General features: G+C 42.5%; 1 protein-coding gene across 2 annotated transcripts in view; it reads right to left on the bottom strand.

Annotated features, from left to right (window-relative positions):
* Nucleotides 1–17,481, bottom strand: part of AIG1 (androgen induced 1) — a 128,542-nt gene that overhangs the window by 8,600 nt on the left and 102,461 nt on the right. For both annotated transcript variants that reach the window (XM_076333750.1, XM_076333751.1), the window contains one exon: nucleotides 5,185–5,300. In XM_076333750.1, the coding sequence (XP_076189865.1) occupies nucleotides 5,185–5,300 (116 nt within the window). The remainder of the gene's footprint in view (nucleotides 1–5,184; nucleotides 5,301–17,481) is intronic.

Below are 17,481 nucleotides of genomic sequence, written 5' to 3'. Positions count from 1 at the left end.
TCTACTTTTGGTTTCTAATACCGACTGATGTGAGGCACATTTTCATAAATCCTTATGATTTTTCTTCCCCCTCAAAAAACCCCCCCCAACATAGGACACCTTGTTCTGCATCTAATCAGAATTGTTAAGATCTCAGCCACGTTAAGATGCTAGGCTTCTTATAATACCAGCCAGCGAGGCCTAAGTCACCTACACCAGGAATGTACATTGTTTAGAAATTTTAAAGACTAAAAAATAAGTTCAATAAACAGTCATCAGTTAGGAAATAACAGCAATTGTCCAGTCTTGTTCCAGTTTCTTACACTGGATTCTTCTCCATTCATCTGAGTGGTGCTGAACAATATGTGGTTCATAGGACTGTGCTACTGGTATGGAGTGGCTTATGCAGTCACAAGAAGACAAGCCCTGGAAAACTGCAGCTGCAAATAATGTCACATGCAAAACATACTCAGCATGACATGGTGCTGGCATCCTCTGGGACGAACAAAGCTTAGCAGAAATTTGTTTTTATGTATAGGTAGCTAGAATGACAGAAACTCCGCAGATCCGCTGCAAGATGTTATCATCTTTGGAAGTCATCTATTTTGATAAATAATATTTCATTTTAAATATAGTAATGGTTGCTATGCCTTCTTGAGCTATATTTTAAGGAGCTGCACAAGCAAGTGAGAATGTATTATCCATGCATGTCATCTGTGATTGTACTGTTGCTTTGACTGAAACATTTGAGGATGTGCAGGTGGAGGGGAGCCAGAATGTAACAGTCCATGATGGCTATGTCAGACCTAACAGGCTGAGGATCCATGCAGCCTTCTCTCACTGAAAGCACTTCTGCTCTCCCACCCTCCTTCTGGGTCAGGTACACGGGACGCTAATCTTCTCCTGGCCTATTTCTGCTGCTTCTACTTCTTCCTACTCTTTCCTGTTCTGAGTAGCTCTGGCTCCAACTCTTTCCTCCTCCTCTGCATTGTCTCATCTATCACCCACCTCTCCATCAGCCTTCCACTCTGATTTCAAAGCCTGTCTCTCTCTCCCCCTCCCAGCTTTTCCCACTTACTTGCATGATTTCAGCTTTCAAGCTGCTGACCTGTGAGCTGCACATTTCCTTACCCATTTCTCTTTTAACCCATGGTTCTAGTTCATCTCTCTTACTTGCCTCAAGGACTTTTCACTTGTTTTTTCCCCAACCACTGATTCCTCTGGTCTCTAATGAACTTCTGGCCCTAGTGCTCACTTCCAAAGGCATTCATGACCCCCTCCCTACATACAGACCCTCAGCACACCCTAGTACAGCCATGCTGTGTCTCTCCTGCTCCATTGACACGAGCCACTTGAGAAATCCTTCTGGTTTCTCAATCCTGCCCTTCTTTATCGATGTGACTGTTAATTCCCACCAAGCTTCATGCTCTAACTCTCCACCCCTCTCTTCTGAATGTCAAGGTTTGTCCTAGCAGTCTGCACCCTTATCCCTTTGCCAACATCTGCTCTTTCTGATCTTCCTCTCCTTCTATGGAGAATCGCTAATGGAAATCCTACAGCAAGGCTGACAGCATTGATCTCAAATTCATTCCAAATTCTCAGTGTACATTCCTTTCTTAAATTTGTTCAAGAAGAATTCAGCAAATTACCCCATCTAAATGCTTTCCCTCGGCAAATCTACAGAACTCTCCTAAAGTAACTTCAAGAGAAACTTTATTTTCAAATGAAAGTTTAAAGGTACCTGAGCTCTTTAAACAGATTTATCAAAGAATCAAAGAATGAATCAAGTCCAAGCTTGGCACTTGTGGAGGCAGCTCCTAGTGGATTTGAGATAGCAACAAGAGAGCAGATCAAGTCTTTTGCTCCCAAACACGTAGCCCTGCATGACTAGAGCAGTGGAGTCAGGTTCTTAGGGTCTGTTTTTTTGGCATCCTCAAGTGCTCAAAAGCAGAGGGAACAAGAAAACCACTTTAAATAAACGTATTTGTCTCAGTTTATTTTAGGGACATATTAGACTCTGATATTAGTTACCATGAGGTCATTCTTATTGCAAGGAGCAACACATTTCTGGCTCTTTTCTGTTCCTTGACAACCAACTCCATACAGCCATTGGCAGTATTTTCTGGTAGTACTGGCAAGCTCTTGGGTTTTCTTAGCACTGTCTAGATTTAACAATCCAATACAAATTGTGACCTTTTCAAGCCATGCTAAATAAAGCCAATCGGCCTTTCCCGTCTTATCCTGTGGCCTTGATCCTGAAAGTCCATGTATGGTCTGTGACAGGCAATGCAAGTCTGTGAATGCTCTGCCTGGGCACCGCTCCTTAAGAGCAAGGGAGAGCTCCCCCTCACAGAGAGCGCATCAACTAAGTGTGCCTACTCAAACGCTCTCTGACTGAAGGGAGAGAATGCAAAAAAAAGAAAGAAAAATAGAAAAAGGTTTTGCTCTTCAAGAAAGGATGTTTCTCAGACAACGTCTCTGAATAATGCTCAAGGGATATCAAGTTATTTAGCTATGTCCTTCCAACTTCAGTGATTCTATTCAGAATAGTTTGCCTGTTTTCTCATTTATCAAATATATATAATAAAAGCTTGCTGCTCCACCATCTCTTCCATACGTGAAAGATTCAGTCACACATGAAATAAAACAGAAGCTCTCCTCTACTTGGAGTTGAAAAAAATGCATTAACAGAATCAAACCTGAACAATATCCTCCTGTATGCTCCTTTACAGTACGAAGTGCGACATGACACATATATCATGTAGCATGGTAAGAAGGTTTCAGCTGAGGTGGGGAGAGAGTTCAAAATTTAAGGGCAAAACATAGAGAACATCTGATTAGCAACTGTCTCCACTTTATACTGTGAGAGGTGCAGTGAAAACACTTCTCTGAGGGAAAAACGACGTAGGGAGAGGAAAAATTCTCAAGTGGCAGATCCCTAACTTCTAGGTAAAAAAACATAAACCAAGAACTAAGCCCCAGCAGGGGACCCATGGACAACCAAAGGTACAAAGGAAATAAGTTCCACCAGGCTGTATGTAACTAGGTCATTTGCAGGTGTAGTCTCATTTTAATGCACTGTGCTAACCTTGAGGGGTCTAAAAGGTACACCAACAAGGGCAGCAAATCCGAATTAAGTAATTCCAAACCCTCTAAGTGATTAAGGTCTCCACTTCAATGTGGCCACTTAGCAGCAGGAAGATAGTGGACCTCAGCTGTGAAAGGTAGGCACACTCTGAGTGAGAGGGATGAAAAAACCCCCACTTTTCATACTTTCTGGTAGATTTTCCCAACCTGTGACTGTCAGATATATTGTATTGCTATCATCGAGCCAAGATTTGGCTTGCAGCCTCAACCAAATCTTGGATAGAGGCTTCAATAACACTTGCAAGCTGAAGACATGCAGAACTTGCAGATGATGGCACAGTGTAGCCTGTGTCTGCCTCCAGTCTTCCCCAAAGACCTTCTTTCATAAGATCAGAAGGAGAAATGGGCTTTAAGTGCAGAACTTAGCAGGATGACCTCTAGGCTGAATAAGCAATTGTCTCAGACCATCTTTAGAGAAATCACAACTTGGAAGAAGGTGAGTCACTTGAGAGTAGTCCTATCTGTTTTGGAAATAATGTACGTGTAGGCAAAACCAATAAACGGCAAAAGCAAAGGGAGCTGATCATAGGCTGTAACTGGGTATTTGCTTAGCAGTTAATTTCTTAATGCAGAATCTTCTTCCCCTACTTTACTTGTCCTACAATTTCCTTTTACCTTGTATTTGTAGCTGTAGAATGTAGATGCACTGTAGTGGGCAGGATCAAGCCATATGAGTATCACACTGATACTGTAACAGCTTCTTAAAAGATTTTAAGACACCTCTGGTTTTATTTCACTTGCAGAACTGGATTGTTCCAATTTTCTATTCCTACTGAATACTATTGCATGTGCCTACTCAGATGATTTTGAGAAAACAGGAGTTGCCATAGGAGGTCAGATCACAGGCACAGTAACTCTGCCAACCTGTCTCTAGGCACCCTTCAGAGGAAGGTCGAGAAATGTCACAGTTATGCATTATTATATATGAGTTAAAACAAAATAATTCCTTTCTCCTGAAGGAATCATTACGTGCCTTTTTGCATGAGGCTGTCCTTATCTTACAATTACAAATATTATTCTTTTTTAAGAAGGATATGTATGTTTATAAAAACAAATGGCAGAATGTGACTGTTGTCCTGGGACACAACATCCCACTTCAGCTGGATTACTAGCATTTTATGATCACTCAGTGTGCGTGGACGTGTATGAATAATGGCTTCTCTTTCACTGGACTGAAGGGGCAAGTTCCATAGTTGAAGCAGTGTACAGTACTGCCTTGAGGCTGTGTTTCTCTCTCATTAGTTTTATCTCACTTGACTGGTGGAAAAAGCAGTATTATCCACAATTTTGAAAATATCCTCTTAGCTGAGGGAAGGGTGTTGTGAGGTGAGAAGCGAGAATATGAGAAGTAAACAGGGGGTCATGAAATGTTTGCAGAAAGGATAAAGGATATATGCTATCAAAGGAGCATTGTAAATAAAACAAAGGTTTAGTGAAAAATAAAATGCTAGAATGACCGAAGTAAATTAACTCTGTCATGTAAGTCAGGTGCTTGAATAGAAACTGACCAAAGACTTAATTTAATGTTGTGTAAGAAAGGTTATTTCTGTTTTAGTTTAATTTTTCACAAACATTTGCATTTTTTAAAACAAACTTCAGAGTGTTTGGATTACTGGCTTATTCTGTAATCAATTTTACAGAAATAATTTATGAACTAGTAAAGAAAAAAGACAGTGTTCTATCTTTTCTGTTGCCGCTTAAATACTGATGCAGGAAATCATTTGCCCATTCTCAATTTTATTTGATAGAACAAAAACCCTAAGCAATAAAACTAAGGTCCAAGAAAAACATTTAGCTTGAAAAAAGGTTGAAAAATGTACCCTTGGAAAGACCACTGCTTACATGGGATTGTTCAACAAATTCCTGTTGTGTGAGGTTTGGCATATACTTTCTAAAAATATAAGCATCTGGGGAAACCAGACAAAGCCCAGGTCTTGGACCAAACGAGGCATGCAGCGTGAATGTGTTAGCGATTATATCCATAATGAAATATGTGCCCAAATTTAGCAGTACAAAACCCCCAATACAATATGAAAACACAGTGCGTACAGCCCTTACCATAAAATATAGCCAACAGCGAAGGTGCACACTGCAGCCAGTCCACAACTCCTGCTGGGATACTGATGATGTGTTGTTCTCATCTCGATTAATACAAAGGGCAAAACTGTTGTATGCTGAAAAAAATAAAACAACGGGGGAAAACCAGGTGATGCAAATGATTCTCACTGCATTTCCATGCTAGTTCTACAATAAGAAACTTAATTACAAAAACCTGAAGACAATTTCTTGATGGTCTAGAAAGACAAGGTAAAATGACTCTACAAAGTCGATCAGTAACCCAAGCGATATTGTTGCTATAACATCCAATTTTTCAAGAGAGCAGAGGAAAATTGAGTGAGTAGAACGTGCTTTTCCTTTTGGCGAGGAATGCAAGGTGGATACTCAGTGAGTAAAAACGGGATGTGGCATGAGGGGCATGGGTCCCAGCCCTAGTTTGGCCTTGCAATCTTTGCCACATCACAAAGTTATTTTGACCATTCAAGTTAGGAGGCAATGCATCTGATTTTCAGAGACTCTAGGCACAAACAATGCCAAATGGATGAGTATAAATGGAGGTATTTAATGCTTCTGAGAATTAGGTTTAAATGTATCTCAATCTGGGGACTTGAAAACAGGGGACATATTTTCAAATGATAGCCTGAATACCTCTGTTCCTCCATCTGTAAGACAGGAGCAATTATCTTCTTCAGAAAGGTGTTGTGAATCTTAATTTGTTAGTTGTTGTGCAAAACGGTTTTAGATTCCCAAATGAAACACATGAAAGCCAAAGCTGTAAAAAACATTTTCAGCCACTTGTCTTTATTTAGCTGTGAAAGTCCTTATTTTGTCATTTTTCCATACACATTTCCTACACTGCCCCTTCTGAGAAGGTCTGTTCATCCAATTAATGTCAGCAGCATGAAAAATTGCATCTAGCCTGCCCCCAACACTCGATGTCTAGATTTCAGAGTGCTGGCAGGCGTGAAAATATACATAAGCGAAGCACAAACGTGCCAGGAAATAAACCCCATCAGTTCTCAATACACAGCTCACCTAGAACCAGCATTATTGGTGACTCCAGAAACACGCCCTGCCTTGCCACCATGGGGACAAGTTATCGCTGGTGACTAAAGGGGATTACTTCAGTTGAGAGCGTGGTCCTGGGGCTTGGTGTGACCGCGACTGTGAACTCTCCTGTCCAGTCCACAGGGAAGTCTGCAGGTGCAAGGGCAGCCTAAGCCCTAAACCAGGTTCAATCCTTCCCCAAGCACTTGATCACCAACTGGAAAAGAAGGTTATGGCTTACATTGACCACGTTCTGCCACCAGATGCGCACATGTAGTTCTGGGGGGAGCTGGAGGGCCAGATTTGTAAGTTTGTAATAATTATGCTGTAAACCCACACCAATTTTCACCAACGTGAAGGCAGGACAGACATGGAGTAGAAATATCCTTGTGTGGATAAGAGGTCTAAACGAGAGGAAACAGAGCAGGGTCTGAGCCTTTAACAACTGTGGAGAAGGAAGAATTGTTTGAATGGGAAATGATAAGATAATGGAAATGCTCTGGCTCAGAGATGTAACGTAATTTGAATCGGGTAACTGCTCTGATTTTCAAGGCATTAGTAATTAATGACTAGCATTTGCAGAATGTCAGGTGGATAATACAGCAGTTAGGGGAGCCTTCCATTTCTTCATCTTTAAACAACTTGTTCCGCCCCCATCCCTTTAAACAGTGTAACTCAGCATCAAGGGAACGCAAACATGTTTTACATGTGGTCTGCAATAGAGGTGCCCACTAGGAGATGAGAGGTCTATAGACTGCGCAGGACCTTCAGAGTCCTTTAACAGGGACTGACAGCAAAGCAAACCCTGGAGGTTCACCTGTATGAATTCTTACATCTGTATGGAAAAGGTCTTCAGACAGAGATCAGTACCTCGCTCTGCAGAGCCCCCAGAGCAGGGTAGCTGGAGGCTGTGCAAACGTCTCCTGCCCTGCCTTCACAACCTCTTCAGAGAAAAAAACAGAAGACAACGAAGACTTTTAACTCCAAACCCTTGATATTTCTTGAATGATGTACTCTTGTGATCCAGTCACTTAGTCTTAACACTTCACTGTATGAATGACGGTTACAGAGCTTGTGAGCTCGGTTTCTCAATTGATATGTTTACCAATTTAGATACTGCTTGCTGATGTGCTCTTCATTGATGATAACAACTCAACAGCTTGCCAATTAAAAAGTAGTTAAAATAATTTCAGCAATCAACCCTTAATCTAGAGTCCTTTCCTCCTTCCCCGCCTCCCAATTCCTGTGGTTATATAATAAAATAGGTCATTATTTTCCTAAATTCTCCCTTCTGCTCTTTTCTACAGGTAAGGCGGTGGGGAAAAGCGGATAATGAGCTGTATCACTAAAGAGTTTATATACAAAATCCTGTCAAAAGTACAGTGCAATTAAAAGTGTAAGGAGAAAATCAGAGATGTGTATCTTTAATCTTCATCTGTTACAGCAAATGACAATGCTAACTGCAAACACTGCAGTTTTACAAATCCAGAGTATGAACTTTGGTTTAAAATGTTCTAGTGAAACTGCCACTCTAAAAAGCTGTTTCAGATGCTTTACCCAAACTACAACTAAGATAAAATTTCCCTTTCCTACATTTCAGCCCCTCCAAAAACCTCAACTTAAAAAACATGAAATTTTGTAGGCAGGGATACCTTCTGTCAAACAGTGCCAATTAAAACTCTGGAGCTATAAATACCAAATTTGAATCAGACTGGCACCTGGACTGAAGCCTAGTGAAGGTGAGCAGGGGTCAAATGTGCTTGGAGTGGGATCCATCAGGGCTGGGAAAGCTGCAGGAGGCCAGAAATTTTATACCCTCTAATGTTTTTGACACCTAATTTCTGAATAAACTTGGGCCAACGGGAATCTGAGGCTTAGAGAGAAAACAACATTCATGCTTCCTTGACCTGTTTGTTAAAGATCATGCCGTGCCGATCAAAGATGCCCAACTGGTATCTCTGGGACTGATCCCTTTTACTTACTGGCAGTTTGGAGGACAGCACAACATTTCTCACCTTGTTTGTCAAAGTATCTCCAGGGGCTTACCTGAAAGAAGACTAAGGAATGAGGAAGTTCAAATAACAAGGAGGTTTAAATGGTGAGGATGATTAGCTGCTGTAACAGCTTTCCAGTAATTGTTATTTTGCACCATTTAAAGTCTTTAAGAAAAGGGCAAATTTATAATTAAGAGTATAGCGATTAGTATAGTATTATAATAGAGTAAACTATGCTAGCACTAGTAATCAATGCTATATTGATAAGGCACTTTTATTATAGACTAAGTATTTACAAGTAAAACTGCATTTTTACCTGGACAGCTTATTCCGCTCACACTGAGACCAGCTGCTCCTGTGAGACAGTTTTGCCTGTATGACTGTGCTGACACTAGATACTTGATCTGAGCAATGATGTGGGTACGTCAGGGAGCACCCTCTCCATCAGCCGGGAAGGCGACACTCGCTGCACATGTGCCCCGCGGTGACCGCAGGCTCGGGGTAGGGGATAGCCTCCAGCTCTGCCGGGGCAGCAGCACATGTGTCCACCACACAGCACTGCTTCCCAGCGTCCCATCAGCTACAAGTGGAGAAGAAACTTGGCTTGCCGAATCTTCAGCTCCTGGTAATGATGCATGAAAACAGAGAGAAACCAGCCTGACACGCGGAGCTCAGGTGGAATTTGCAGGAAGGTTATCATATGGAGAATTTGATCCAGAAAACACTTGGGAGACTGACTCCAAAGGAGCAACCTCTGAGTGAAGCTGAATTAGCACACATTGCAAAAAAGCCACCCTGAGACCTGCAGGTGAATTAATTCCTAGAACCACTGCCATTGCTTCCTGAGAGAAACTCTGCTCATTAATGACTCTTTAAAAGGTATTTTTAAAATACGCACCACCTCCCACATGGTATGTATGTGCCTAATGACATCTGAGACTGGAAAATCACATTACAAATAGACAGAACATCTGTAATGTTGGCTTGACAAGTTGAGATTTGATGGAGGACTGTGCTTCCCCATTTTAGGTGTGTGCTGTAACTGGTAGTTGGAAAAAAAGATTTTATGCAAAGCAGGTACATTAAGAATGAGTTCTCTAATAGTCTTTAGGCAAATTAAGTGCTCATTCTTGAAAGCCTGATTATATATTTTATCTTCCAACCAGTAAGTGCTGCTTTTTTTAACACTGTTTTCATCAATACCTTGCTTGGCCTTTTCTCCTCCCTTAACTGTGTTTTAAAGGGAATGTTAAAGCTTTTAAAAAGGTGCTAAATTGACAGCTTTGTGTATTGGTATCTTCTGTCCTTAGCACAAACATGGCAGTGCTATCTTCCGAAGTCACCCAGTCCTGATCTGCAGAGACTGTCCAGAACTACCTTTACGACAAGTTCAGTCTAGAAAAGCATCTGCTTTCTCAGATGCCCAGTCAGTACGCAGAAGTTCTGCAGGGATGGTGAAACCGTTTGGGGATCACGTAAATTGTGATTATAATTCACTTCAACCAACAGAAGACTGCAACTTGTTACTCACTTTGATCAGACTAAAAAATACAGGGTATAGGACATTTTAGTTCAATGGAAATACCGTGGACCTCTACTGAGAGGGCTTCAGTGTGACATTCAGCCCATGCTTTTAAGTCAGCAAAAGCCCAGTGACAAGAAAGGAGGCCTTGCAGCTTTGACGTCACCAACATTTTAACTGATGGACTGGGAGCCTCCTGGAAGTGCTGGTGCTCCCTGGAACAAGGCGGCTGCAGATGGGTCTTCACCCACAGAACTTATGCACCCTGGGACCTGGAGGGCTGCGTCCGCCACCCGAACCTGTGTCTGCGTCAAAGCCTCTGCCCTGGCAGGGGCAGCTGCTCCAACATCTGCTGGGGAAACTGCCCTGCGGCACGCTGCCACCGTGCCTGAGACTTACACGGGTATGAATTTGATGGAGGCCCCCTTCTTTGCACCCTGCTGCGTGAGCTGCTGTGCAAACTGCTGCATCTGCTGGCTGCCCCTGCTTTCCGTCTTTCTAAATTCCTCTCTAAAATCTAGTTTCCACCAATAGGATGTTACCCTTCACTTTTTTTCCTGAGCTCACAACCAGATCATGTGTTGTTTAACAGCTGCTGCATGTCAGAATGAGTGAAGCAATCCATCTGCATCTCCTTCTTACCTCTCAGGGGTTTGTGCAGCACCTTGAGATTAAAGATTTTACAGAAACGACCAGCAAAATGATGTATGCCCATTCCTCTTAATTTAAAATCACTACTGGTGTATTCACTTTGGAAACCAGTACTAATAGGCCTAAAAATACCTACAGTTGTAGTCAGCGCCATTTGTAGAGTAATAGCAGTAATAAAGCTGCATTTTCTGCATGCTCCTAGCAGAGTAATGTGGAGAACCAGATCAGAAACTAGTAAAACAAGGGGCACAATTATGATTTACTCGTTGAGAAACTTCTAAGAAAGGAACAGCTGGCAAGAGTATTTATGTGTCATCTGAAGGATAATACCTTCCACCAAGGCAGCCTAATCTATAAAGAGAGCAGCAGGATATCAGAGCTGGATACATAATAAATTGGAATCCTTGAGTGGGTCTGAGCCCTTCTGAGACTGAAAGCGCTGGTAGCACTTTTCCTCTTACAAATGAGAAATTATGACTATTAACTGAGACATGCTGATGCACAGGATGCACTCCAAGGCAGCCACAGACGGCTTGTTAATTGTTATTGTAGGTTGGAGGGAGGAAGAAGTATTGTATGATCTAAACAAAGACCAATACCCTATTAATGCCACAAAACACACAAGAGCCAGAGATAACCATTTTCAATCAATGTAAGAGTGTACCATTCTTTGAAAAGAAAATTAACACTTCCTCTTTAATGTTACCCTGTCTTTTCCTCTTTTCTGTAGATAAATACAGTGGACACGGCATATCTGACTTAACAGGAATTGTATCATTTTTTCCATGCATACCTAATGTTGACAGGTTTGTTCTTGTTGTTTCTGATACATGCAGTACAGACTATATATTGAAATAGCAGTGTCAATCTGATCTCACGCCTATGACTCTACTAGTGTCAGGGAGATTATATATAGGTGTTTATCTATAGAATTTCCACACCGCCAATCACTGAAGCACTTCACACCACCTCAAAAGCATTACTAAACATACCCTCACAGCAGCCCTGATCTGTAGGGGTAGGATATCCTATCCCCATTTTGCAGGAGGGTAAGATGGAGATGGCATGCCTCCCTCGAGGTTACGTAGGGTAGCTATGGAGGAACGGAGAACCGTATCATATACCTCGGTTCCATTCCTGGGTGTCAGCCCAAGATGAGCAAACACATATAGAGAAGTAACAAGAATTTGGTATGAAAGCCGATCTACTCATTCAAGTTTATAGCTCTGAGACATCTTGGCCCTTTCAGCATCTCTCAGTTGTTACCTTGATCAACCCTCTGTCCTGGTTCCCCTCTGCTTTTGAAGGCTTCTTCAGTTGCCTCCCTCTGAGCTGTCTGTCTCTCCCCCATCTCAGCTCCTGCTGCTTCAAGCTGCTTCCTTGCAGGTCCCATCCTACCAGGCCAAGCGACCCGTCTGTGCCCTCCTGGCCCTGATTCAGCAGCTCCCAGGGCAACGCATCCTTGCTTCTGTCTTGGCCTCTTTCAGTCACCACAGGTCTTCCCTTCACATCCAGCAGTGTGTTTGGCAGGCACAGGTAATGCCTTAACTTGACACATCAAAATCTTGATCACTTGGACTTGAAACAAGATGATGGCAGGGATGGGACGGGACAGGACATGGCACATCTGGTATAGCAAAATTGTGCAAAACCAGTGCCACGTTGCCAAATGGAACAGCATTGTTACATGTTTAATTTTCTTTAAATTTGTATAATTCAATATAACTACTTTAACGCATGTCATGTATCCAGATATCATTAAACACGTGCAAAGTGCAATGTCACATAATTCACCTCTCTCCTTTTGCTGGGATCCCTTAGCTAGGCTTTCTGTTTCTTCCGTGCCGTGCCCAAACTCCCTGGTCAGCTCCTGACAGCGTGCACCGCACTACTGTTAGGAGACTTTTAAAATACAAGAGAATCAACAAAGCCCAGATTCTGTGCACTCAGACACAGCTGAGCAAACCCTGCGACCCCCAATTTACTTTCAACCTCAAGTCCTTATTTTTGCCACAAAATCCTTAGAAAAAACACGCCACTAACAATGCGGAACATACACACACACACATCCTGTGCAAGGATCACTCATTAATCACAATGTAAAATAAGTTTTCTACATATTTTGTTCTACTTATTTGCCTCTTACCAGTTAAACCACTCGCCCTAGAATTTCTTAAACCGCTATTTGCAAAAAGGTTTATCTAGGCAAAGGAATATATTATTGTCTCTTACAATTATCCTTAAAATCAATGTTTATACACACACACTTACATGTATCACAGAGATTTAATTTGCATGAATGAATGTTGATTGTTTATGCAGGTCATGCTGAAAAAGTGCTAGTAAAATCATTAAGCCTCATGTACTCCTAGCACAAAAATCACTAAACAAAGCTTGCAGGTGTATTTTAGCAATGGTTTAAAACAATTTTACTCATATGGAAAATAGCATTCCTCTCCTTGGAAAGCCAACTCCTTCCATATCATGAGTCTAGCTGCACAGGCCTCAAAAGGAGAAAATAATTTGTATCAGTATGTTTTCTAAATCTCTTTAACTGACTTGAAAAGTTTGTCTGTACATAAAATGTGCCATGTTAAATTCTAATATCTGGCAATCTCCCAGGGCTAGCACTAAGGCTTTCACAGAAGGTTATTTTTGGCTTCATGATAGCCAAAGTATCCTCTTTCTAACCTGAAGACATTGGACTCTGAATCTGTCACTGGTCCAGAACTGAATATTACTTGTCCTGGGCTTCAGGCCACTGTAATTTGGGGAAAGAAATTCCACATTTGGGAAAATCAAGAAATCATTATTTGGCAGTTTCTTTTTCAAATGGTGGCTCTTTGATGCTATTCGGAAATTTAAAATCTTGGAAGTGGTTACTGAGGAGGTGGATTTATTGGGTGTTGTGCAGGTGAGGTAGCCAAAGGTCAAACTTTGGTCTATCACATGGGGACTGCAACTATCTGCAACTTGGTTCAAACAATTTATCTCACAAGACATTGTCATTATCTTTATTTAATTATTTCTTTATATTATACATGCAAACTCCTTTAATAAATAGCTCTGGAGGACGTAACCTCCTCAGCTTTTTTGTTCTCATATTACAGAAAGCAGTAGCAGACTAACGTGAGCGTGGTCTCATTCCTGCACCCAGCGATCTGTCTGTAACTAGTTTTGCATGACGTGCATTGCCCTGCATCTTCTAAATAGCGCGTACTCCACTGCGAAGCAGAGGTGCATGAGGGAAGAGCTTCTCAAGCAATGGTGCACGTGCCCCTGGCCAAAGCGCTGCACTAGCATCAGCTCCACATTCCTCCAGCCTGTGCAACGGTGCAGGGCTGAGCTGTGCGGCAGCAGCTGGACGCTGGCAGCTGCTGCCGAGTGACCTGATGACCGGTGATAGGCCGTGGCCGGGCACCAAAGCAGCTCTCAGCTCTGCACTCGGCTTTGCCGACAGCACCTGCTGCAGAAAAAAAATACTGCTGGTCTTGCACTCCGTGCTAAGGATGCAGAAGCCAGGCCAAGGCAGGGTCTAGAGGTACCGCAAGATTAGTAAGACCAGGAGTGATGTGCTTTCAGTGGGTAAGGCACTAGCATGTGCTGGGATGCAGGGAAGTGAGGGTATGTGGTGGGGGTGTAGGGAAGGCAGGAGGCATGGGCTGAGGTCCTGCATTTGTTGAGGGGCAGATGGGGCAGCAGGTATGGTTGGTACACTTGTTGAGGGGCAAAATGAGTTTGTGCAGGAAGGCAGGGGAAGAAAGATGGACGTGCAGCCCTCCTTGTGTGTCTCCTAGAGCTGCTTCTCCTCTGCAAAGAAGGCACGTAAGCAAACAAGCCTGGGGAACATCCTGAACTAAGGTCTTCTGTCACGAAAACACACTGACATTCCCTACTTGTTTTACCCACTATATGACATACTTTATTTAGGAGAATCATTCCATTTCAAATGCAATTAGTTCTAAATGCTATTGTTCATGTTAAAACAATTGTTACTTTGATTGATAGTAAAAACCTACACACCATAGTAAAGGCAGCAATGTCGGACACAAAGACATTACAAAATCTATAACCTGACCCTTTTAAACCTGACTTGAACCATCAGATTTGACTTATGAGACTAGTTACAATAGTGCTTCATGCAAAAAGCATTAGGTTAATGCTGGATCAGGCAAAGTTGCCAAACACACCCTGGCATAATTAATCAAGAATATTTCAAAAACAGATCGCCTCCAAGAGGTTATTGATTTCCTGTCATGACACGTTTTCCTCATGAGGTGCTACAATACTATGTATCTGAGATGTGTTGGCGTGTATTTTTCAGTGACTAAGCCTTGATCTATCTTCCTGGATCCCTGCCATCGGTGCACTGACATCTGCAACTACTCATGTTTGACAGTCTCATGCATGAGCTATGTGGCTTCCAACTTGGATGGGATTAGTATAGGAGACTTTCTGAATACTTGAAATGTAATTGAAAGCAGATAAATACAAGGGTCTCAAGAGGGTGGCATACTTTTTACAAATGGAATCACATTAAATCACGCATATACATGCTTAGACTGAGAAAGATCTCAGTGTTAACCAGTATAGTATGCAAGAAAGTGTTTGCCCTTGTTCTTAAATATGTGTGAATCCTGATAACGTCACATCTTTCTAAAATCCAAGTATGCTGAATGGCTAAAGTGTGGTTTAGACAAGCATGAAAAGGTACACATCTGGGGAGAGGGTGGGGGAAGAGGAACGCATTTGGAGACTGGCAGGTGTTTTGCCTTTCATCCATGCTTGAACTAAGGCATTCATGTCTTCTGTGAACTATCCCTGCCAAGTGATGAGAGCTGAAGACAAACTATACATCATGTAACTCAAGATTATACTGTTATAGTGTCAAATGTCAGCAAATAAGAAATGATGTTTTCTTTTAGAGCAAAATTCAATCACATTCCTTACATAGAACACATTTCTATTTACCTGTTTTTCTCAGAAAACGTGGACATTGATATCGTAATCTGTAAATGTATTTCTATACATATTGACTGAATACTGTAAAATAGAGCATGTAAATAAAACTGATGTTAGCACTGCTGTACAGAGTTTATCTTTCACATTTCCTTACTTTTTTGGACTTTGAACTCTGCAAATATAAGTAATCTTGCTTTAACGCAGATAATGCAGAGCTCAATAAATCTTTTAATGGGAAATGGCCTGCTATTTTCCTGCTGTCAAATACCTGTTTGAGTATTGCAGTGGTGGGCAATATATGAGCATCACAAGAGGACAGCGATACTTAACATATGTGATATCAAAGGGCTCCAAGACGATCAGGTTGCAGTGGAGCTGTGATACCCAGAGTATTAAAGCTATGGGCTTCTCTGTGTTGTTTTGCAGAGTCTGGCCTGATTTTTTCTGTCCACCTTAACCTTGATATGCCTGTCTCTGCTTCCCTCACTAACAGCTCTGTCCCCAGCCAGGCTGATCTCACTGAGCTATCAGTGACCAGCATGGCTTTTCTATTTCAGATGTGAAAAAGGAAGAAGAGCTGATGGAAATGAGATGTGATTCTTCTTACCACACGGTAGCATTTTTCCTAGCAAGGAGGGGAGCAGAACTGTCACATATGTAAGGTCAGTGGTTCCTGGGAGAGCAGTAGGTGAGCGGGAGGGCTGCAGTGGGATGAGTGGTCTCATGTGTCATACTCTGGAGAACCCTGGAGGAAGGAGGGCTTCTTACTCTGCCTGGTGTCGCAGCTCCTGTCATAGAATAAAGTCCTCAAGGACTTCTGCTCCAGCCTGCCAGCAACAGAAACCAGCTGAGGTCTGAAGTAGTTAATGTGAGGTACCCCTTGGTCTCCTTCCCAGGATCCTGCTACATGTGGTCTGAGAAGTTCAACAGTTTGGTGATACTTGTAGTATCACAATGCATTTTTCTGGTACTAGACAATTTATCTGTATTCCCCTATTGCCACAGGGATTCAAGACAGAACTTCCTTTGCAGCACCTGCTCATAAAGCTGTACAATCAGTCACCTGTAAAGTTTTCCCATGTATCCTTCAGCTGATCTCTTCTGTGCTGGGGGATGGATGCCAGTATTGGGACTGAGGTCACCCACACATGCAAGTGTTCATGACACTTTTTCTTTAAACATAAGAAGTCTCTTTTTTAACTGTGAGGGTGATCAGACACTGAAAATGGTTGCCCAGAGAGGTTGCGGAGTCTCCATCCTTGGCAATATTCAAAACCTGACTGGACATTGCCCTAGGCCGCTGGCTCTAGCTGACCCTGCTTGAGCAGGGGGGTTGGACAAGACGATCTCCACGGGTGCCTTCCCACCTCAGCCACTCTGTGATTCTATGACCCCATGTCCCTAATTGCCTGGCTGTTACGGTCTCTGGCCTTTATATCCAGTCTTGTCAGTCCTCAGTACCTCTTCTTCCATCTCCCCTCCCTGGCCAAGGCTGGGTCTGTAAAAAGTTGCTGCGTTTTGTACATGGTCATTGATACCATCCCCTTGGTTCTCTGGGGTGAGAGCAGAAAAGGAGAGCTCAATCACCCTGACCTGCAGCATTTCCACCCTGTGCACTTCAGAAGTCTCTCTTGTTCAGACTCTCAGAGTATTTTCTAAATAGCCCTGTAACTGTCACCATTTTGCAGCTGAGGAACAGAGGGACGACAGGAAGGCCCCAGTTCTACATGTGGTTTCCTCACTGTAATGATCCCATTGTGTGTGAACATGTGTTTGAGGTGGAAGATTATGGAAATGCCTTTCAGGCGGGAATGGACTGGCCAGTCACTAGACACATTTCATAATGTTAGCTGTAACATTGTTCTGTTGCAACTAAAATACTCAGAGTGACTACGAGTGCAAGAATTGCAGAGTAAACCCTTACAAACAAGGAAGATCACTACAAATGTGTCACTGAAGAGGAATAACAGTGATTCCAAGCTACCTGAGACTGATTGACAGAAGCCTTATACTGGAGAATGGCATCTGTTGGGAAGGGGAAAATGCACATTTAATTAAGAGCACTCCAACTCCACAGCAGTGATATTTTTCCACTGGGAGGGGGCAATAAAGATAACCTCG

Source organism: Aptenodytes patagonicus, chromosome 3, assembly GCF_965638725.1.
Source record: "Aptenodytes patagonicus chromosome 3, bAptPat1.pri.cur, whole genome shotgun sequence".
Classification (NCBI taxonomy): domain Eukaryota; kingdom Metazoa; phylum Chordata; class Aves; order Sphenisciformes; family Spheniscidae; genus Aptenodytes; species Aptenodytes patagonicus.
This window is presented reverse-complemented; position numbering and strand designations above follow the sequence as displayed.